Source organism: Ciona robusta, chromosome 6 (assembly GCF_009617815.1).
Source record: "Ciona robusta chromosome 6, ASM961781v2".
Lineage (NCBI taxonomy): Eukaryota > Metazoa > Chordata > Ascidiacea > Phlebobranchia > Cionidae > Ciona > Ciona robusta.
In genome coordinates, this window is record NC_143240.1 from 767,980 (window position 1) to 791,858 (window position 23,879).

Genomic DNA, 23,879 nt, shown 5'->3' on the forward strand with positions numbered 1-23,879 from the left:
GTTGCCTGCAAAAAACAAGAGTATAAATTGGCAGTAGGCGGTAAAAAAACGTTTATTTAATTTTACTGTTGTTGTTAAGAGGCATAATTTTACCAGAAGAGAAAATTTACATCGTTTTTTAATTGCATTAGAATTTTGAAATATATATTAAAATTTGGATCATGATAAATTCAATAAACATGTTAACATAATAATACAATGCCTGTTTTATCTGCAAACAATTGCACATTCACAAGGTATAGGTGTCATATGCCCAAAACACCTTTTAAAAAATGTCACTCATTTGCATTGCAGTTATGGTTGTATTACGCATAGGCACCCAACTTTTGAATGCAGGAATAGTTAGACATGCATAACTTTACAACAAATTTGGTGCTAATGTTTGATTAATGCAATGCAGAAAATTTCCGGGTAGGCCTGCCTAGGTTTGGGCCTATGATTCTAAGTAATAATTTATGATTCCACAAAAAATTTGGGGCACAGATTCAACAAAACAAAAACGATATTTTCTGCCTAAAAACGATATGCCAAAAACGATAGTTTTTTAGAACCTGGAATATAAAAGTCAATTTAAATCTACACCTGAAGGTATATTAATGCCAAGGCTTCCCAAAACATTTGTAACGGGACCTGATAACCCAGCTTGGCTGTGACACCCTTGTAAAAAGTTCTCAACTAAATTCAAATCGATATTAACCGGCGCGTTATCTTCATTTAATTTTTGTTCTTCTGTAGAAATATTTTCACTAACGCCAGCATTTTCAGACTTGAGTTTTACAAAACTTTTTCCAACAGCGGTAGCAGACAATTCGGAGTCCATTTTTTCCATGTATTCCTGTATTTCATTTTTTTCTTCCTCTAAATCTGTGTCTGTTTCTTCATCGCTTGTTAAAAACTCACTTGAGGATTCATCGGACATATTCTCAGCATGACCAAGCATATTTTCAACGTTTAACATAAAATTTTCGACATCAAAAACCACTGGGGATATATCATTTGTAGTTTCTACGCCCTCGAGGCCAGAGACTTCACCCACAAAAGTTTTCATTTTTTCCACAGTTTCTTTTATAGTTTCCTGAGACAAGTCCGCAGTTTTTTTCTTCTTTTTTCCAATATGCAGATTTTTGAACCCCAAATTCATTTCTTTGGTTAACTCTTCAACTGCGTTTTCGTCTAAATACATCCATTTATCAGAACTTTCATTAGGTAGCTCTTCCAGTATATCTTTAATGACAAGTGTCTCTAATTTCGGAAACCCACTTTTTCCCCAAATTTTAAGCATTTTCACCATATTTACAAGCACATCTTGCTCAGTAGGTACATTTCTATCCGAAACGCAATTTTCAGTGAAAAATTTTTGTGCCTCAATTTTTAATTGATTATAAAGTTTGGACCCTTCCAGTTCATTCCGGAAATAACCGGTTTCTTTAAGGTAAGAAACAAAACTGTTAAACTTGTCTTCATCAAATAAAGCAGTTTCGGCAGAATTTTCAGCACTTTTTGTTGGTTTTACTTTAGAGCAAAGTATCTCTAAACCGTGAGATATTTTCATACCTAAGTCAACACCTTTGTTTTGTTTAGGGGGTAGGGCAGAGCTGGGTAAATACCCACTACGCTTGTCTGCAATGAACTGCTGTTGCATTAGCTGTGCATAATGACATCGCGTCATTGGTATTTGAGACCATACACGATTTTCCGGTTTAAAATAAGTGAAGTTTCTACAAGCTCTTAAATCAACGGGATTTCTCAAATAAAACGCTTGCACAGCTGGAGAAATTAGGGATGGGTTCTTGTCCAATAAATGCACAATACTTTCGCACAAGTACACATTTGCATGAAACACATTATCTTGACATGGGAAACCACTTATACGTTTCTGAATACATGAAATTATGGAAGAGCTTGCCTGTGTTAACCATGGATAATTAGACACAGCATCTAATGCTTGCTGTAGGGTAGGGTCCCCAATAGGCAGTATGTCAATTTCGGACGGAGAAGCTGGTTTAAGCACAATATGTACCAACCCTTTACTAATAAATACTCTGTTATTACATGTTGTAGGTGTAAGCCATTTTGGTAGATATTCAGCAGCCTCTATTAATAAGAACTCGCCATCACTGTCATTTATAGTAGCAACCAATTGAGTTAGGCTTATAGTTATCTTGTGCAGCAAATACACAATAAACCATTCGTCGTCAACGGAATCGCCATAGTTAGTATTACCTTTTAGCGAAAATGGTGTTGTTGTTTTGCATATGCTTAATTGGAATGGCTCGTTTTGCCAGATGTGTCCATGCGTTTCTTTTGCAACTATTGCTTGACATTTTAAGAGAATTTCTTCCAGCTTGTTGCAGTCTGATAACTTGTTTGCATATAAAGTGTAATGCGTAACATTGTCAACGAAATTCGTCGGTATTTCGTCCATTTCGCAACACTTACGAATTACCGAATACAATCAATACTAAATACTACATACATGGTATGAACGAAAAAGTGCAACAAACTCTGGAATAAATTAGAATAAAGTTACTTTCCGTATCTCTAATTAAATCACATGTGTGCCACACCACAACGTCTACAGCATAAACTTTGGCAAGGGTGATAAAAGATTTTGTCTGGTGCAGAACTTTATATTCACTGCTCAGTTTCACATAACTTCCTTTTTTCCTTTTTAATTGTCTCTCTCGTTTTCACAAAGACGAGTTTACGAGAGAGACAAAATGTTTTGGTATATATATCTGTTTCAGTAAACGAGAGTCGACTGTAATTCGTAATACTAATTAAAGGTGTACGCATTGTAAATCCGCGAAATAGTTTTGTATATGCGCAATTTCACACGTGTGGACAATTCAAATGTTATTTATAAGATCTAAATATGTAATACTCGTAGCAAACAAACCAACAAAGTTGGTGTTTATTCATATTAAACCAATATGGGTATACAGTACTATCTTTTATTCAGATAAGGCAGAGTCCGTGTATAAACAACGTTTTATTTCTGCATAAAACACATGTTTATAAGAACCTACAATAACGGTAGCTTAGTAAACACAAGCTATAAGGTTAAGAGGAAACCAAACAAAGGTTAACAGCCTTAAACCTCTAGTCTAGAGGAGAGCTTTCTAACCACTGTGCCCCGGTACCATACAAGCAAGTGACATAATCATTTTTTCAAAAGTTTATTAAAATATTAACATACATCAACGATGCAAGAATTAACAGAAAAGACGCTATGGATAAAGTATATGGAAAAGAACTAACAATAAGTAGATGGCCATTGAACACCCCAAAACCTATATAGTAGGGTGGGTGAAGATACATTTAGCACATAATATTCAAATATCCTGGTCGTGTTTTGAACAATTAACAACGGTCTATGGGTCGAGAGGATTTTGCAATTCTTTAAATGTTCTTTGTTTACTACCAAATGGGGTGAGAAAATAAAGTTAAAAGATGTCCCATCTTTCCCCACCGTACTGTATCCTACAGTGAGGCACAAGTTATTGGTTGAAAACAAATTAATAGTTTATAGATCAAACTAAAAACGTGCATAGACATAAAAAAATATATAAAATAAATCATACAAAATATACCAGTAATCAAGACTCATTGCATGAATGCTGCATTACAGATGAAACATCATTATAATCATAAAAATTATATTTATATCTAGAATTAAAACGTTGAAGAACTATCAAATCTGTTTTAAAATCTTTAGATTTTTTAAAAGATAATGAAAAAAATTGCAAAAAGCACAATCAAAATGAACTTAAATTTGACAATTATGCAAAAGCAGAAGGTTATGAAATAAAATAATGATAAAACTACATCAGTTGGTTTTACATGTTAATGGCGCCGTGGCGTAGTGGTTAGCGCGCCTGCCTCTAACCCAGAGGTAATGGTTTCAAGGCTCGTCGCTGCTACCATTGTGGGCGTATGTGTCCTTAAGCAAGACACTTAACGGCAATTGCTTCAACCCAGTGGACACTAATGGGTTGTCCAAATTATTAGCCATACGTAAAAATGAAAAAAACAAAACAAAAAAATAATCACCCACAAAGTAACATACTTGGTAACTCATAAGCTGGCGCGAGGTGCACACCCGTGTTATAACGACTGTCGTTTTCCGGCCACGCGAGGATTAAGTAAGTTACATTACATTCATTCAATGTTTAAAATTGAAGAACAAAAGTTTTTTTGAAGACATGACCTGAATCCCAACAAACAATATATCATACAGTAAGTATTTGGTCTTGTTGCTTGCTGTAAAGACAGATAGTATTTAAATATTGACCTGACAATGCATTGACAACTAAAATAAGTTTACACTGAAGACCACACTACGCTTATTCAAATAAAGTAAAGTCACAATATGGCATACATACATAGTTTGTAAAATTGACACAAACTCAATATATAACATGTTGAATATGTGACTTATCAGTGCAAATGAAAGTTGTTCACCTGTTTGCTATTTAAACAGCAACCAGAGAATGGTTGTATAATTCAACTTCACTTTCACCAACAACACTCCACTTGTCAGTTTGATCATCGTAAAATTCAATTGATTTCACAACTTTGTCATTAGAACCCTCACTATGATAATAATTCAAAAGAGAAAATTTATCATAAACAGATCGTATTTCTAGTATTTACCCTCCTACTACATAAATCTTGTTTTGTGCAACACAAGCTGCATGACAATGTCTCTCTATGTTCATATTTCCCACATAAACCCATGTGTCATCATCAACATTGTATTTCTCAACTGATTTAAGATATTGTTTTCCATCATAACCACCTGATATTTATTAAGAACAAATAAAAATATCTCCTGTATATTTATTGCATAATATTTTATCATAAACTGTTAGTTAATAATATGTCGGATAGAAACAACTTCAAAATAAAGAAAAATAATTAGATGGCACTGAAAATGGTCATTATAATTTAGGTAATTTAACATTTTTATTTTTTGGAAACATATTGATATTAAGCGTTTGTTTTTTTTCGACTGGTATGTTTCATTAGTTTAGTTTTATGGTTTTAACAGGATTTGTGCAAATGTTTTAAAAAAGTAAATGAAAATTAAATAAGCCACTCAACTATGTTGGTTTATGGGATATTTAACATTTTTTCTATTACTGCTTTCTTTCTTTATATCAATATCGTTATTATTAACCTGATTTTTGCTTAGTGCTTTAAAAATTAGAATAAAATTCTTGTCAGGCTTCCGAGTCGACATGTCCTGGTTTAATTTAAGTGAAAATGATAAAAATTGTTAAACAAAAATAATATATCAGTAATTAAAAATAATTACCAATAGCATAAATAGCATTGTTAAGCACCACAGCAGCAAACCCATATCGTGGTGTTTGCATTGGAGCAACATCATTCCACTCATCTAAGAATGGATCATATCGTTCCATTGAACATAGATACCCTGACTCATATCCACCAAGTGAATATAAATGTCCTGTTTAATATAAAAGTATTTGTTGGTCAAATTAAATAAACCGAACAAATTTATTATAATAACCAACCATTGTGAGCAACCATAGAATGGCCTTGTCTGGCAATCTTCATTGGTTTAAGTTTAATCCACTTGTTAAGTGAAACAACATAAGATTCTCCAGATGACAGACTTCCGTAATTATCATCAGATCCACCAAATACAAAGATGGTACCTATGTTATGAACAAAAATTTACCAAACAGATTAAATGAAGTACTGCTTCAACTTATACACCATACCTTATTATTTTTTCCTATAAACTAAATCACATATATTACAGTGTTAATAAGAATGTTGTCTTAAGAAGATATTTTTACATAATAAATACTTAGATATTTAAACCATTTACCAGTTTGTTGAATAAAATACTACAAGAGGCAAGTACAGAAACACAGAATGGTTTTTAATTTTTACGAAACCTTGTATTATATAAATAAATAAAGTAGGCATTTACTACATGAGTAAATGAAATCACCAATCCAGAAGAAAATCGCATTTTAATTTTCGCTGGAAATCACATAATTAACATTTATTATAAACATTTGTTATAAAGTTCAATATATTAATGTAAAATAAACTCACCATTTAAAACAGCAGCACTCAATCCCCATCTCTTAACATTCATTGAAGTTAACTTCTCCCATTTTAAAACCTTTTCCTTTAATTTCATTCGATGAACAATGTTAGTTGCCGTAATTTTACCATGAGTTTGTAAATCTCCTGCAAGATAATACAGAACATCATCGATGACAACGGCTGCCGCGTCATCACGACCAACTGGTAAATCCTGAAATCAAATCAAACATTTAGTCTGTATCTCATAACTAAGAAAAGTGTGCTTTAAAAATATGAAATGCAAAAATAAACATGATGTAAAAATAACAAGTAGATACCAATAAAAGTTAACATTTGCTTAAACTGATATACACTATATGATAAGAATTACCTAAACAAGTTATTTTTAGGCACGAATCCATGTTGCTTGTACAATATGTATTATTTCTGAGATTTTAACTGTTTAGAAAAAATTATGTAATCACTTTATTGTAAAGCAAACACATATTAAGCTTACCGGAAGTTGACTCCATTGTTTCGTTTGTAAATCAAACTTTTTTACTTTGGTTGGAGTTTTTGCTCCACCAAGTGATATGAGAGATTTGTCTAAGTAATAAAGTGGTGTTCAACTTTTTTTAACTAATAAAATAATTTATAAATGTTAAAAAGTCAGCTTTGAATTGGATATTGAAAAAATAGATCAGTATCTTTTTAAAGATGGTCAAATTACTGAAATATTGTAACGAATGGTATTAACTGTGGCTTAAAAAAATATTCGAGTTTTATTTTTACTTATTAATTAATAAAATGGCTATTTGAAGAATAAAAATGAAGTACTTTACCTGTTTTCTTTGAATGTTGCACCAAAGCATCAAATAATGAATAACCCAAATCACCGTGCTTTTTAATGAGAGGCTAAATAACAACTTTAATATATTTTTTTTTGTTTTTTTAGTGATAAATAAATTAATAAAAGTAATATATTTATCCTCGCAAGGCTGGCAACGATAGTCACTTTAGTGTTCTGTTTCATACACCTTGTAATCGCTTACACCCCACTGCTATGTAACTTTGTTAGTGAAATTTGACTTTACTTATTGTATTGCTAACCGCAATGGTAACAGTCGACCCCTGCATCCAGAACCTCTTGGCTATAGGCAGATGCGCTAAGCACATTGTCACAACACCAGAAATAAAGCAAGGGCATTCACCTCAACAGAGACTACATCTTCAAGCATCTCTGGAGACATTTCATGAAAATCAACAAATTTAATGACTTCGCTCAAATGACTTTCATTTGAAGCCAATTCAAATTTTACCCAGTTTATAACAGCAGTGTAAACCAAATCTGAAGGAACCTGAAAAAAAACATGGTTTTATATTTATGAATATCTTGTGGCAGCATCAGGTGATCAGGTTACAAATTAAAATTGGCACGAAACATTTTATTTAAACAACCTTGCCATGTGTTGACTGTAGTAACTTGGTGACATCATCTTTTGAAAGTTTCTTGAAATGTTCATCAGAAACAACTTGTTGATAATTTTCAACAACAAAGTTGTTGAATTTCTCAGTTAACTTAGGAATCGTGAAACGGTCCGCCAAAGCTTGAATTGTGAAGCAATTTTGTGGCGAGACTGTTGTCAACAAATATTCAATGCAAAGTTTCCTGACAGCTAAAACAGTTATGATAAGGTAAATCATAATAAAATATTTAAATCATGTTGTATGTACAAGGCATTTGAAGGAAATCAGAAACTGCAAGAAGGTCGCACACATTGTTGGTGTTGATGTTGATTTTTCCTGTGTACATGAAATCAACAAGTTTCTCCACACTTTTCGCATCTACACCATGAACTTCAACAACATCTTTATATTTTTCTTCCATCTGAAACAATATTGTTTACAACTTGAATTGATTTATTCATTGACTGCAAAAGCTTCATATAAAGGCAACACAATAGCATCACCCAGTCCATTGTTACGTCACAAATACAGAAAAAGGATAATCATTGATTAGCTGAGAATCACTAATCATATTTTCTGCATATTACCCTGTATGTATAGTTTATATTTAAAATCCAAAATTAATTTTGGTTAAAAAAATGACACATAAAAGTCATAGACGCCTAAATTATAAAATTCAAGGTAACCATGAGTGTTAAAAGATAAAAGTTTGTACGGCAAAAACATAAGTATATTTTACTTGTCACATTTTTAGCTTTTATTTGGGAAATTAACTAGACTGATCATTGCACTATCACTACTGTATATTGTTAATTTAAAGTCATGTTTGTAAGATAGGCTATTAAATTGTTTATGCATTTACACTACTCATGGAGTCATGGAACTCTGATTTATTTTCAGGGTATATACGCAAACCTTGCATACCCATGTTAGGCGCCTATGATAAAAGTACATACTCCATTAAAAGGTAATAATAAACCCAAGATAAGCAAGTTATATTTCTGTAAACAAGACAGAAACAGAATATACACTTACGGGTACCTCAGTGTTAAACATGGTGTTGAAATATTTCGAATAACAAGAAAGAACCATCTTGTTTGCTGGGATGTTTTTCTCTCCAACACGAACGATGATGTCATTAAAACAACCGTCTTGTCGTGATTCATTGGCAAATTGAAGAAGATCAGATGAATGATCAATATTGTGAGTTTGTTCTTCAACTGAGCATGTTCCATTGATAGAAAATGATGTTTCTGCCGCTGCCATGGCCATTTTAATGTTTGTTTACAGCTCTGATTTAAAAATATATTTTCTATTCACCTTATTTTAGTGCCTTCGATAAAATTTTATTAATTAACATGAACATGTATGTTTTGCACATATGCAAATGATAACATGGGTAATTATAACAGTTAAACAAAAATTACATCATCAGGATTATAGTCCATAAACAGCTTTCAGCTAAAATGTAATTATCCACGTTTTATTTCACATAGCAATTTCATATAAAGGCACATGGTAAGACACATAAAAAATAATCAAGCACAAACTAACACACATGGTAATTCGAAAGCTGGCACAAGGTGCATAAATAACCGTGTTATAACAAATGTTGTTTTCCAGCCAAACAAGGATAAAGCAAGTAACATTCATTCAATCATTAATCCACAAATGCGTCTTAATGCAAACATCAAAAGTTTGTACAGTCGATTACGACTCACAAGTTACGTTCAACAACATAATAGTATGTATCTTGATACAGTTTGTGTCACACAAAAAAAACAAGGTGAGCACTTTATCCATATATATTCACAATATCCAGTGTGCCCAGAAACAATGAAGCAACACAATCATAAATTTAATTGATGAGCCATAAAGTAGTATTTTAAACAGCACAATGGTGCTTAACCATAGTAAACCATATGTGTTGTATTTGACTGCTATATAAAACTTTATTTAAGTGTGAAAACTTTAACTGTAGCCTTAGTAAAACATGTTAACATTAAAGCTGTATTCAATAACTGTTGTTGCCTGAGCTAAAGTATATAAAAATCACCTGATATTCTCTTGAAGTAAGTAGCGGTATTACACTACATAAAATAGCGTTACAAAAAGGCGTTGGTCTGAACTGTAAGCAAGAAACGAATCCAACTAAAGGTACAATATATTTCGGGGAATCCCCAGGGAAAGAATTTTTTCTTGCACTGTGTTGATAAACAGGTAAAGAATAGACTACTGTAATATAACAGGACAAATTTACAAAGTTCAGCATTTTAATGCCAATTCCAATCTGTTGTAGTTAATTTCGAAAATTTGACTCTGTATGTGTACAGTTTATGTTAGAGCGATAAAGAATATTTGCAACGAAACGATTGTGGTTATTAAAAGCTATGAATGGAAAATAAAATAGCGCAAAAAGCTAACTTTCCGCTTTGGCTTGTACCGATGTTTTCACCATACTGCACTTGATGAAATTGGTTTAACGATATAATTCAGACTTAAGATTTTAAGTGGTAGCAATTCTTTGTTTGTTCAATTTAACGCGTGCATAACATAATGCTCCGTGTGCAATAATAGGAACGCTCTAATTATGCGGTAGAACGTATTATTCCAAGAACTTGCACTAACGGTAGCTCGGTAAACACAAGCTATATCAATACGGTTAAGAGGAAACCAAACAATGGGTAACAGCCTCAAACATCTGGTCTAGAGAAGAGCCGTCTAACCACTGTGCCACGGTACCATATAAGGAAGTGACATAATTATTTTATTTTTCAAAAGTTTATTAAAATATTAACATAAATCAACGATGCAAGAATTAATAGAAAATACGCTATGGATAAAGTATATAGGACAGAACTCACAAAAAGTAGATGGCCATTGAACACCCCAAAACATATACCTTACAGTGAGCTGCAAGTTATTGGTTAAATACAAATGAAGAGGTTATGGATCAAATCAAAAACGTACATAGACATAGAAAATATATAAAACAAATCATACAAAATATACCAGTAATCAAGACTCATTGCATGAATGCTGCATTACAGATGAAACATCATTATAATCATAAAAATTATATTTATATCTAGAATTAAAACGTTGAAGAACTATCAAATCTGTTTTAAAATCTTCAGATTTTTTAAAAGATAATAAAAAAAATTGCAAAAAGCACAATCATAATGAACTTAAATTTGTCAATTATGCAAAAGCAGAAGGTTATGAAATAAAATAATGATAAAACTACATCAGTCGGTTTTACATGATAATGTTTAAAATTGAAGAACAAAGCTTCTTTGAGAAAATACATGACCTGAATCCCAACAAGCAATATATCATACAGTAAGTATTTGGTCTTGTTGCTTGCTGTAAAGACAGATAATATTTAAATATTGACCTGACAATGCATTGACAACTAAAATAAGTTTACACTGAAGACCACACTACGCTTATTCAAATAAAGTAAAGTCACAATATGGCATACATACATAGTTTGTAAAATTGACACAAACTCAATATATAACATGTTGAATATGTGACTTATCAGTGCAAATGAAAGTTGTTCACCTGTTTGCTATTTAAACAGCCACCAGAGAATGGTTGTATAATTCAACTTCAGTTTCACCAACAACACTCCACTTGTCAGTTTGATCATCGTAACATTCAATTGATTTCAGAACTTCATGTTTAGAATCCTTACTACAATTATAATTCAAAATAAAAAAATAATCATAAACAAACCACTTTCAAGTATTTACCCTCCTACTACAAAAATCTTGTTTTGTGCAACACAAGCTGCATGACAATACCTCTCTATGTTCATATTTCCCACATAAACCCATGTGTCATCATCAACATTGTATTTCTCAACTGATTTAAGACATTGTTTTCCATCATGACCACCTGATATTCATCAAGAACAAACATAAATAACTGTGGTATATTTATTGCATAATATTTTATCATAAACTGTTAGTTAATAATATGTGGGATAGAAACAACTTCAAAATAAAGAAAAATAATTAGATGGCACTGAAAATGGTCATTATAATTTAGGTAATTTAACATTTTTATTTTTTGGAAATATATTGATATTAAGTGTTTGTTTTTTTGGACTGGTATGTTTCATTAGTTTAGTTTTATGGTTTTAACAGGATTTGTGAAAATATATTAAAAAAGTAAATAAAAATTAAATAAGCCAACCAACTATGTTGGTTTAGGGGAACATTTTTTCTATTACTACTTTCTTTCTTTATATCAGTATCGTTATTATTAACCAGATTTTTGCTTAGTGCTTTAAAAATTAGAATAAAATTCTTGTCAGGCTTCAGAGTCGATATGTCCTGGTTTAATTTAAGTGAAAATGATAAAAATTGTTAAACAAAAATAATATATCAGTAATTAAAAATAATTACCAATAGAATATATAGCATTGTTAAGCACCACAGCAGCAAAACCATATCGTGGTGTTCGCATTGGAGCAACATCTTTCCACTCATCTAAGAATGGATCATATCGTTCCATTGAACATAGAGACCCTGGCCAACATCCACCAAGTGAATACAAATGTCCTGTTTAATATAAAAGTACGCTGGTCAAATAAAATAAACAAAATAACTTATTATAATAACTAACCATTGTGAGCAACAACAGAATGGCCTAGTCTGGCAATCTTCATTGGTTTAAGTTTAATCCACTTGTTAAGTGAAACAACATAAGATTCTCCAGATGACAGACTTCCGTAATTATTATCATATCCATCAAACACAAAGATGGTACCTATGTTATGAACAAAAATTTACCAAACAGATTAAATGAAGTACTGCTTCAACTTATACACCATACCTTATTATTTTTTTCCTATAAACTAAATCACATATATTACAGTGTTAATAAGAATGTTGTCTTAAGAAGATATTTTGTACATGAAAAATACTAAGATATTTAACCATTTACCAGTTTGTTGAATAAAATACTACAAGAGGCAAGTACAGAAACACAGAATGGTTTTTAATTTTTACGAAACCTTGTATTATATAAATAAATAAAGTAGGCATTTACTACATGAGTAAATGAAATCACCAATCAAGAAGAAAATCGCATTTTAATTTTCGCTGGAAATCAAACAATTAACATTTATTATAAACATTTGTAATGTGAGTCGAGATATTAATGTAAACTCACCATTTAAAACAGCAGCACTCAATCCCAATCTCTTAACATTCATTGAAGCTAACTTCTCCCACTTTAAAACCCTTTCCTTTAATTTCATTCGATGAACAATGTTAGTTGGTGTTGCTTTACCATCAGTTCTTAAATCTCCTGCAAGATAATACAGAACATCATCGATGACAACGGCTGCTGCGTCATCACGACCAACTGGTAAATCCTGAAATCAAATCAAACGTTTAGTCTGTATCTCATAACTAAGAAAACGTGATTTAAAAAAATCCGAAATGCAAAAATAAATAAGATGTAAAAATAATAACTAAATTACAAATAAAAGTTAACATTTGCTTAAACTGATATACACTACATGATAAGAATTACCTAAACAAGTTATTTTTAGGCACGAATCCATGTTGCTTGTACAATATGTATCTATTGTGGGATTTTAACTTTTAAAAGTTATATAACTTCTTTATTGTAAAACAAACACACATTAAGCTTACCGGAAGTTGAATCCATTGTTTTGTTTGTATATTAAACTTTGTTACTTTGGTTAGAGTTTTTGCTCCACCAAGTGATATGAGGGATTTCTCTGAAAAAAACAACGTTCATCTTAAATTGATTAATAAAACAATTGTTAGAAACAGTTGACTATGAAATGAAAAATGATGAGTATTTAAATATTATAAACTGGGACATGGAAAATTCATTTTACAATTTTTAATAAAACATAAAATAGAATAACTTTTAAAAATATAAATATGATGTATACGGTATACCTGTTTTCTTTAATTGCACCAAAGCACCAAATAATGTATCAACCAAATCACCAACTTTTCTGATGAGGGGCTAAATAACAAATTTAATATAAACCTATTTGTCATTACTGATAATTTTTTTCATCTCCACATAGCAGGATAATGCTAGTCATTATAACACATGTATTCTGTTTTATACACCTTGTACTTGCTTAAAAGTTACCACATGTCTAACTTTGCGGGTACATTGTGCATTTTTAATACATAGTAGAAAAATTTGGCAATGAAGAAAGGACCGCTGGGTTGGAACAATTGTCATTTTGTTTCTTGCCCACATATGCCAACAATGGTAGCCGTGTCAAGTCTCCTACTCATACCCCTCTTTGAGGCAGGGACGCTAAGCACAGAGCCGGGAAAAAGCAAAAGCATTTACCTCAACAGAGACCACATCTTCAAGCATCTTGGGAGATAAATTATAAAAATCGACAAATTTAATGACTTCACTCAAGGAACTTTCATTTGAATTTAAATCAAACTTCACCCAGTTCATAACAGCAGTGTAAACCAAATCTGAAGAAACCTGAAAAAATATTTTGTTTAAATGAATGAATGTAACTTGCTTTATCCTTGCATGGCCAGAAAATGACGTCAATATAACATGGGTGTTCAAACACTTGCATGCCAGCTTACAAGGTACCATGTGTGTTACTTTGTAATTGATTATTTTTTGGGGATTTTTTTATTTTTTTAATGTATGGCAGATTATTTGGACAATCCATTAGTTGCCACTGGGACGGAGCAATTGCCAGTAAGTGTCCAAGGACACATACACTCACAACAGTAGCAGCAATGAGTCTTGAACCCATTACGCCTAGGTTAGAGCAAGGTGCGCTAAACATTTTACCACGGCGACAGAAAAAATTATGCATAATTATACATATGTAGCAAAATAGTAACTAATCTTTGTATTAGAGATTCTGGTTTAACATTATATTTAGTTAACAATTTGCACTTTTTGTTGATGTCACATTTTATTTAAACTAACCTTGTCATGTGTTGATTGTAGTAACTTGATGACATAATTTTTTGATAGTTTCTTGAATTGATCACCAGAAACAACTTCTTGATAATTTTCAACAACAAAGTTATTAAATTTCTCAGTTAACTTAGGAATGGTGTAACGGTCCGCCAAAGCTTGAATTGTGAAGCAATTTTCTAGCGAGACTGTTGTCGACAAATATTCAATGCAAAGTTTCCTGACAGCTGAAACGGTTATGATAAGGTTGATCAAAATATAATATTTAAATCAAGTTGTACGTACAAGGCATTTGAAGGAAATCAGAAACTGCAAGAAGGTCGCACACATTGTTGGTGTTGATGTTGATTTTTCCTGTGTACATGAAATCAACAAGTTTCTCCACACTTTTCGCATCTACACCATGAACTTCAACAACATCTTTATATTTTTCTTCCATCTGAAACAATATTGTTTACAACTTAATTCGGTTTATTTATTGACTGCTAAAGCTTCATATAAAGGTAACACAGTAGCATCACCCAGTCTATTGTTACGTCACAAACACAGAAAAAAGATAATCATTGATTAGCTGAGAATCACTAATCATACTTTCTGCATACTACCCTGAATGTATAGTTTATATTTAAAATAATATATTAAAAATTAATTTCGGTTTAGAAAATAATACACAAAAGCCATAGGCATCTAACTTTTTAAAAGTCAAGGTACCCATAAGTTTCAAAAGATAAAAGTTTGTGCCAGCGAAACATAAACATTTTTTTCTTGTCACCTTATCAGCTTTTATTTGGGAAATAGACTGGTCTGATCATTGCACTATCACTACTGTATATTGTTAATTTAAAGTAATGTTTGTAAGATAGGCTAATAAATTGTTTATGCATTTGTACTAGGTACTCATAGGTGTTATGATTTATTTTCAGGGTATATACGCATAACTTGCATACCCATGTTAGGCGCCTATGATAAAAGTACATACTCCATTAAAAGGTAATAATAAACCCCAAAATAAGCAAGTTATATTTCTGTAAACAAGACAGAAACAGTATATACACTTACGGGTACCTCAGTGTTAAACATGGTGTTGAAATATTTCGAATAACAAGAAAGAACCATCTTGTTTGCTGGGATGTTTTTCTCTCCAACACGAACGATGATGTCATTAAAACAACCATCTTGTCTTGCTTCATTGGCAAATTGAAGAAGATCAGATGAATGATCAATATTGTGAGTTTGTTCTTCAACTGAGCATGTTCCATTGATAGAAAATGATGTTTCTGCCGCTGCCATGGCCATTTTAATGTTTGTTTACAGCTATGATTTAAAAATATTTTCTATTGACCTATTTTTAGTGCCTTTAATAAAATTTCATTCATTAATATGAACGTGTATGTATTACACATATGTAGATGATAACATGGGTATTTATAACAGCTAAACTAACATTACATCACCAATGATACTTTATAAAAACTTTAAAATAAAATGTAATTATCCTGATTTTATTTCACATAGCAATATCATATAAAGGCCATAGTATGTATTATATCACTGACAATGTGGCTCTGTTGGTTTAATGAAACTAAATAAATAAAACCAAGTATTGTCATCCATTGTTTATACACAATACACAATGAATGATATCATGTTTCTCACATACTGCGTATAACAAAAGATTTCAATATGACTTTACTCTGTAAGTCTCTATATTGTGAACCATTTTTGTAGAAAATACTTTCTCATTTAAACTTTTGATTTAACTGTTGTAAGTAATATTTTAGCGTTAAATATTTATGGAAACAAGAAGGCATCCATTTTTGAGTGAAAACATCCTTGATCAAATTTGCTCATATTTTCATTCTATTTATTTGATTAGTTTGTACCTTACCAAATAAACCCAACCCACATATTATATATAGTTGTCCGGCGCCGTGGCAAAGTGGTTAGCGCGCCTGTCTGTAACCCAGAGGTAATGGATTCAAGGCTCGCCGCTGCTACCATTGTGGGCGTATGTGTCCTTGGACAAGACACTTAACGGCAATTGCTCTAACCCAGTGGTCACTAATGGGTTGTCCAAATTATCAGCCATACATAAAAAATTAAAAATTCCCCTAAAAAAATAATCACCCACAAAGTAACATACATTGTACCTCGTAAGCTGGCACGAGGTGTATTAACACCCGTGTTATAACAACTGTAGTTTTCTGTCCACGCGAGGATAAAGCAAGTAACATTCATTCATTCATTAATCCACGGCACTGAACAAATGCGTCTTAATGCAAACATCAAAAGTTTGTACAGACAATTATGACTCACAATTTACATTAAACAACATAATACCATGTATCTTAATACAGTTTGTGTCACAAACTATAGCAAGCAGTGTAAAAAAACAAGGTGAGCACTTTATCCATATATATTCACAATATCCAGTGTGCCACAGAAACAATAAAGCTCACAATCATAAATTTAACTGATGAGCCATAAATCACTACTTTAAACAGCACAATGGTGCTTAACCATAGTAAACCATATGTGTTGTGTTTGACTGCTATATAAAACTTTATTTAAGTGTGAAAACTTTAACTGTAGCCTTAGTAAAACATGTTAACATTAAAGCTGTATTCAATAACTGTTGTTGCCTGAGCTAAAGTATATAAAAATCACCTGTTATTCTCTTGAAGTAAGAAACGCTACTACACTACATAAAATAGCGTTACAAAAAGGCGTTGGTCTGAACTGTAAGCAAGAAACGAATCCAACTAAAGGTACAATATATTTCGGGGAATCCCCAGGGAAAGAAAATTTTCTCTTGCGCTGTGCTGATAAACAGGTACAGCATAGACTACTGTAATATAACGGACACATTTTCTTTTGTCAATTTGACTCCGTATGTCGGGATTAACAGCACAATCAATGTTTAACGAATAAAGCAGCGTTATTATAATGTTTAGTGATGAAATTCGTTCGAAATTCAACCATACAGCTTTTTTAATTAAACATATTACAATTTATGTTAGATGCGGCCATTAATAGAATGAATGGAAAGTGACAGTCACTAGGCTTCCCACCAGACTTTTTCCTCTAAGCAACATAATTTCTAGCTCGTTTGGACACTGTGTCTGTGAAACAAAACACACATGTTATAGCGAACTGTCACCGCCACGCGTGGATACATAGGTTTCAATCATTATTAACTTGCTATAATCTCTAAAAAAATATTTAATTCCTGAAGATGAAAGTAAGCAGAATTGATTTTACCGCGAATATGAAAAAGCAAAGATCAACTTAATCAAAGCAGCGATAAAGAACATTCGCAACATAACGATTGTAGTTATAAAACGTTTTGATTGAAAAACAAAAAGCTAGCTTTCCGCTTTGGCTTGTACCGATGTCTTTCCATTACTGCACTTGATGAAATTAGTGGAACGATATAATTCAGTCTTAAGATTTTAAGTGGTAGCAATTCTTTGTTTGTTTAATTTAACGCGTGCATAACATAATGTTTCGTGTGCAATAATAGGAACGCTCTAATTATGCGGTAGAACGTATATATTCCTGCATAAAACACCAAGAACTTGCAATAACGGTAGCTCAGTGAACACAAGCTATCAACAGGGTTAAGAGAAAACCAAAGAATTGGCAGCCTCAAACCTCTGGTCTAGACAAGAGCCGTCTAACCACTGTGCCACGGTACCGTACATGCAAGTGATCTGATCGTTTCTTCAAAAGTTTATTAAAATATTAACATACATCAACGATGCAAGAATTAACAGAAAATACGCTATGGATAAAGTATATGGAAAAGAACTCACAACAAGTAGATGGCCATTGAACACCCCAAAACCTATATAGCAGGGTGGGGGAAGATAGCCTACATTTAGCACATAATATCCAAATGTCCTGGTCGTGTTTTAAACAATTACCAACGGTCTATGGGCGTCGAGAGGATTTTGCAATTCTTTAAATGTTCTTTGTTTACTACCAAATGGGACGAGAAAATAAAGTTAAAAGATGTACCATCTTTCCTCACCGTACTGTATCCTACAGTGAGGCACAAGTTGTTGGTTGAAAACAAATTAATAGTTTATAGATCAAACTAAAAACGTGCATAGACATAGAAAATATATAAAATAAATCATACAAAATATACCAGTAATCAAGACTCATTGCATGAATGTTGCATTGCAGATGAAACATCATTATAACCATAAAAATTATATTTATATCTAGAATTAAAAAGTTGAAGAACTATCAAATCTGTTTTAAAATCTTCAGATTTCTTAAAAGATAATAAAAAAAATTGCAAAAAGCACAATCAAAATGAACTTAAATTTGTCAATTATGCAAAAGCAGAAGGTTATGAAATAAAATAATGATAAAAATACATCAGTCGGTTTTACATGCTAATGTTTAAAATTGAAGAACAAAACTTTTATTGAAGACATGACCTGAATCCCAACAAGCAATATATCATACAGTAAGTATTTGGTCTTTTTGCTTGCTGTAAAGACAGATAGTATTTAAATATTGACATGACAATGCATTGACAACTAAAATAAGTTTACACTGCAGACCACACTACCCTTATTTAAATAAAGTCACAATATGGCATACATACATAGTTTGTAAAATTGGCACAAACTCACTATTTGCCATGTTAAATATGTGACTTATCAGTGCAAATGAAAGTTGTTCACCTCTTTACTATTTAAACAGCAACCAGAGAATGGTAGTATAATTCAACTTCAGTTTCACTAACAACACTCCACTTGTCAGTTTGATCATCGTAAAATTCAATTGATTTCACAATTTTGCCATTAAAATCCAAACTATGATAATAATTCAAAAGAGAAAAATTATCATAAACAGATCGTATTTCAAGTATTTACCCTCCTACTACATAAATCTTGTTTTGTGCAACACAAGCAGCATGAAGACTTCTCTCTATGTTCATATTTTTCACATAAACCCATGTGTCATCATCAACATTGTATTTCTCAACTGATTTAAGACGTTGTTTTCCATCATAACCACCTGATATTCAATAAAAATCAAATAAAAATATCTCCTGTATATTTATTGCAAAATATTTTATCATAAACTGTTAGTTAATAATATGTCGGATAGAATCAAATTTAAAATAAAAAAAATAATTAGATGGCACTGAAAATGGTCATTATAATTTAGGTAATTTAACATTTTTATTTTTTTGAAATATATTGATATTAAGTGTTTGTTTTTTTGGACTGGTATGTTTCATTAGTTTAGTTTTCTGGTTTTAACAGGATTTGTGCAAATATTTTAAAAAAGTAAATGAAAATTAAATAAGCCAATCAACTATGTTGGTTTAGGGGAATATTCAACATTTTTTCTATTACTGCTTTCTTTATATCAGTATCGTTATTATTAACCTGACTTTTGCTTAGTGCTTTAAAAATTAAAATAAAATTCTTGTCAGGCTTCAGAGTCGATGTGTCCTGGTTTAATTTAAGTGAAAATGATAAAAAATTGTTAAACAAAAATAGTATATCAGTAATTAAAAATAATTACCAATAGCATAAATAGCATTGTTAAGCACCACAGCAGCAAACCCATATCGTGGTGTTTGCATTGGAGCAACATCATTCCACTCATCTAAGAATGGATCATATCGTTCCATTGAACATAGATACTCTGACCCACCTCCACCAAGTGAATACAAATGTCCTGTTTAATATAAAAGTACGCTGGTCAAATAAAATAAACAAAATAACTTATTTTAATAACTAACCATTGTGAGCAACCATAGAATGGCCTTGTCTGGCAATCTTCATTGGTTTAAGTTTAATCCACTTGTTAAGTGAAACAACATAAGATTCTCCAGATGACAGACTTCCGTAATTATCATCAGATCCACCAAATACAAAGATGGTACCTATGTTATGAACAAAAATTTACCAAACAGATTAAATGAAGTACTGCTTCAACTTATACATCATACCTTATTATTTTTTCCTATAAACTAAATCACATATATTACAGTGTTAATAAGAATGTTGTCTTAAGAAGATATTTTGTACATGAAAAATACTAAGGTATTTAACCATTTACCAGTTTGTTGAATAAAATACTACAAGAGGCAAGTACAAAAGCACAGAATGTTCTTATTAAATTTTTTCCGCAACCTTGTGCGATATAAATACATAAAGTAGACATTTACTACATGAGTGAAAGTAACACCAATCCAGAAAAAAGACCGTATTTTAACTTTCGCTGGAAATCACACAATCAACATTAATTATAAACATTTGTAATGTGAGTCGAGATATTAATGGAAACTCACCATTTAAAACAGCAGCACTCAATCCCCATCTCTTAACATTCATTGAAGCTAACTTCTCCCATTTTAAAACTTTTTTCTTTAATTTCATTCGATGAACAATGTTAGTTGGTGTTGCTTTACCATCAGTTTGTAAATCTCCTGCAAGATAATACAGAACATCATCGATGACAACGGCTGCTGCGGTTTCACGACCAACTGGTAAATCCTGAAATCAAATCAAACATTTAGTCTGTATCTCATAACTAAGAAAACGTGATTTAAAAAATCCGAAATGCAAAAATAAATAAGATGTAAAAATAACAACTAGATACCAATAAAAGTTAACATTTGCTTAAACTGATATACACTATATGTTAAGAACTGCCCAAACAAATTATTTTAGGGCACGAAGTCATATTGCTTGTACAATATGTATTATTTGTAAGATTTTAACTGTTTAGAAAAAATTATGTAATCACTTTATTGTAAAGCAAACACATATTAAGCTTACCGGAAGTTGACTCCATTTTTTCGTTTGTAAATCAAACTTTGTTACTTTGGTTGGAGTTATTGCTCCACCAAGTGATATGAGGGATTTGTCTAAGTAATAAAATGGTGTTCAACTTTTTTTAATTAATAAAATAATTTATAAATGTTAAAAAGTCAGCTTTGAATTGGATATTGAAAAAATAGATGACTATCTTTTTAAAGATGGTCAAATTACTGAAATATTGTAATGAATGGTATTAACTGTGGTTAAAAAAAATATTCGAGTTTTATATTTACTTTATTAATTAATAAAATGGCTTCGAGTTTTATTTTTACTTTATTAATTAATAAAATGGCTATTTGAAGAATAAACATGATGTACTTTACCTGTTTTCTTTGAATGGTGCACCAAAGCATCAAATAATGAATAACCCAAATCACCATGCTTTCTAATGAGAGGCTAAATAACAACTTTAATATTTTTTTTTGTTTTTTTAGTGATAAATAAATTAATAAAAGTAATATATTTATCCTCCTAAGGCGGCAACGATAGTCACTTTAGTGTTCTGTTTCATACACCTTGTAATCGCTTACACCCTACCACTATGTAACTTTGTGGGTGATTTATTGACTTTCTTTATTACATGGCTAACCGCAATGATAGCAGTCGACCCCTGCATCCAGAACCTCTTGACTATAGGCAGATGCGCTAAGCACATTGTCACAACACCAGAAATAAAGCAAGGGCATTCACCTCAACAGAGACTACATCTTCAAGCATCTCTGGAGACAATTCATGAAAATCAACAAATTTAATGACTTCACTTAAGTAACTTTCGTTTGAAGATAAATCAAATTTTACCCAGTTTATTACAGAAGTGTAAACCAAATCTGAAGAAACCTGAAAAAAACATGGTTTTATATTGATGAATTTCTTGTGGCAGAATCAGGTAACATATTAAAATTAGCACGAAATATTTTATTTAAACAACCTTGCCATGTGTTGACTGTAGAAACTTAATGACATCATCTTTTGATAGTTTCCTGAATTGATCACCAGAAACAACTTCTTGATAATTTTCAACAACAAAGTTGTTGAATTTCTCAGTTAACTTAGAAATGGTGTAACGGTCCGCCAAAGCTTGAATTGTGAAGCAATTTTGTAGCGAGACTGTTGTCAACAAATATTCAATGCAAAGTTTCCTGACAGCTGAAACAGTTATGATAAGGTTAATCAAAATATAATATTTAAATCATGTTGTACGTACAAGGCATTTGAAGGAAATCAGAAACTGCAAGAAGGTCGCACACATTGTTGGTGTTGATGTTGATTTTTCCTGTGTACATGAAATCAACAATTGTACACCATGAACTTCAACAACATCTTTATATTTTTCTTCCATCTGAAACAATATTGTTTACAACTTGAATTGATTTATTCATTGACTGCAAAAGCTTCATATAAAGGCAACACAATAGCATCACCCAGTCCATTGTTACGTCACAAATACAGAAAAAGGATAATCATTGATTAGCTGAGAATCACTAATCATATTTTCTGCATATTACCCTGTATGTATAGTTTATATTTAAAATCCAAAATTAATTTTGGTTAAAAAAATAACACATAAAAGTCATAGACGCCTAAATTTTAAAATTCAAGGTAACCATGAGTGTTAAAAGATAAAAGTTTGTACGGCAAAAACATAAGTATATTTTACTTGTCACATTTTTAGCTTTTATTTGGGAAATCAACTAGACCGATTATTGCACTATCACTACTGTATATTGTTAATTTAAAGTCATGTTTGTAAGATAGGCTAATAAATTGTTTATGCATTTGTAATAGGTACTCATGGGTACTCTGATTTATTTTCAGGGTATATACGCATAACTTGCATACCCATGTTAGGCGCCTATGATAAAAGTACATACTCCATTAAAAGGTAATAATAAACCCAGAAATAAGCAAGTTATATTTCTGTAAACAAGACAGAAACAATATATACACCTGTACCTCAGTGGTGAACATGGTGTTGAAATATTTCGAATAGCAAGAAAGAACCATCTTGTTTGCTGAGATGTTTTTATCTCCGACACGAACGATGATGTCATTAAAACAACCGTCTTGTCGTGATTCATTGGCAAATTGAAGAAGATTAGATGAATGATCAATATTGTGAGTTTGTTCTTCAATAGAACATGTTCCATTGATAGAAAATGATGTTTCTGCCGCTGCCATGGCCATTTTAATGTTTGTTTACAGCTATGATTTAAAAATATTTTCTATTGACCTATTTTTAGTGCCTTTAATAAAATTTCATTCATTAATATGAACGTGTATGTATTACACATATGTAGATGATAACATGGGTATTTATAACAGCTAAACTAACATTACATCACCAATGATACTTTATAAAAACTTTAAAATAAAATCTAATTATCCTGATTTTATTTCACATAGCAATATCATATAAAGGCCATAGTATGTATTATATCACTGACAATGTGGCTCTGTTAGTTTAATGAAACTAAATAAATAAAACCAAGTATTGTCATCCATTGTTTATACACAATACACAAT

At 31.5% G+C, this 23,879-nt stretch overlaps 4 protein-coding genes across 9 annotated transcripts; all 4 read right to left on the reverse strand.

The window, feature by feature from the left end:
• Positions 1-5: 5 nt before the first annotated feature.
• On the reverse strand, positions 6-2,605 carry LOC149734649 (protein ecdysoneless homolog). The gene has a single exon (XM_089879890.1). It carries the CDS (start codon positions 2,423-2,425, stop codon positions 566-568), a length of 1,860 nt encoding a protein of 619 aa, XP_089736016.1. The 5' UTR covers positions 2,426-2,605; the 3' UTR covers positions 6-565.
• A 555-nt stretch (positions 2,606-3,160) lies between these two features.
• Positions 3,161-8,947, reverse strand: LOC149734650 (kelch-like protein 12). Of its 3 annotated transcripts, none has more exons than XM_089879893.1 (12): positions 8,578-8,947; positions 7,804-7,957; positions 7,528-7,745; positions 7,281-7,427; positions 6,912-6,984; positions 6,587-6,675; positions 6,097-6,301; positions 5,544-5,687; positions 5,321-5,476; positions 4,657-4,801; positions 4,465-4,596; positions 3,161-4,263 (listed from the first exon to the last, which is right to left on the reverse strand). In XM_089879893.1, exons 1-11 carry the CDS (start codon positions 8,806-8,808, stop codon positions 4,476-4,478), a joined length of 1,683 nt encoding a protein of 560 aa, XP_089736019.1. In that variant the 5' UTR covers positions 8,809-8,947; the 3' UTR covers positions 3,161-4,263; positions 4,465-4,475. The 3 variants fall into 3 exon arrangements, with proteins under 3 accessions (XP_089736019.1, XP_089736018.1, XP_089736017.1); XM_089879892.1 differs by having other exon boundaries at positions 3,161-3,483; positions 8,572-8,947; XM_089879891.1 differs by having other exon boundaries at positions 8,572-8,947.
• A 1,335-nt stretch (positions 8,948-10,282) lies between these two features.
• On the reverse strand, positions 10,283-18,062 carry LOC149734651 (kelch-like protein 12). Of its 3 annotated transcripts, none has more exons than XM_089879895.1 (12): positions 15,565-18,062; positions 14,785-14,938; positions 14,509-14,726; positions 13,897-14,043; positions 13,485-13,554; positions 13,209-13,297; positions 12,721-12,925; positions 12,172-12,315; positions 11,952-12,107; positions 11,295-11,439; positions 11,104-11,235; positions 10,283-10,902 (listed from the first exon to the last, which is right to left on the reverse strand). In XM_089879895.1, the coding sequence occupies exons 1-11, from the start codon at positions 15,793-15,795 to the stop codon at positions 11,115-11,117; spliced, it is 1,680 nt and encodes a 559-aa protein (XP_089736021.1). In that variant the 5' UTR covers positions 15,796-18,062; the 3' UTR covers positions 10,283-10,902; positions 11,104-11,114. The 3 variants fall into 3 exon arrangements, with proteins under 3 accessions (XP_089736021.1, XP_089736022.1, XP_089736020.1); XM_089879896.1 differs by having other exon boundaries at positions 11,346-11,439; positions 15,559-18,062; XM_089879894.1 differs by having other exon boundaries at positions 15,559-18,062.
• Positions 18,063-18,215: 153 nt separating this feature from the next.
• LOC149734652 (kelch-like protein 31) lies at positions 18,216-23,498 on the reverse strand. 2 transcript variants are annotated; one of them, XM_089879898.1, is made up of 12 exons: positions 23,310-23,498; positions 22,561-22,695; positions 22,285-22,502; positions 22,047-22,193; positions 21,680-21,752; positions 21,315-21,403; positions 20,825-21,029; positions 20,273-20,416; positions 20,053-20,208; positions 19,392-19,536; positions 19,200-19,331; positions 18,216-18,543 (listed from the first exon to the last, which is right to left on the reverse strand). In XM_089879898.1, the coding sequence occupies exons 2-11, from the start codon at positions 22,637-22,639 to the stop codon at positions 19,211-19,213; spliced, it is 1,377 nt and encodes a 458-aa protein (XP_089736024.1). In that variant the 5' UTR covers positions 22,640-22,695; positions 23,310-23,498; the 3' UTR covers positions 18,216-18,543; positions 19,200-19,210. The 2 variants fall into 2 exon arrangements, with proteins under 2 accessions (XP_089736024.1, XP_089736023.1); XM_089879897.1 differs by having other exon boundaries at positions 18,216-19,003.
• Positions 23,499-23,879: the final 381 nt, after the last annotated feature.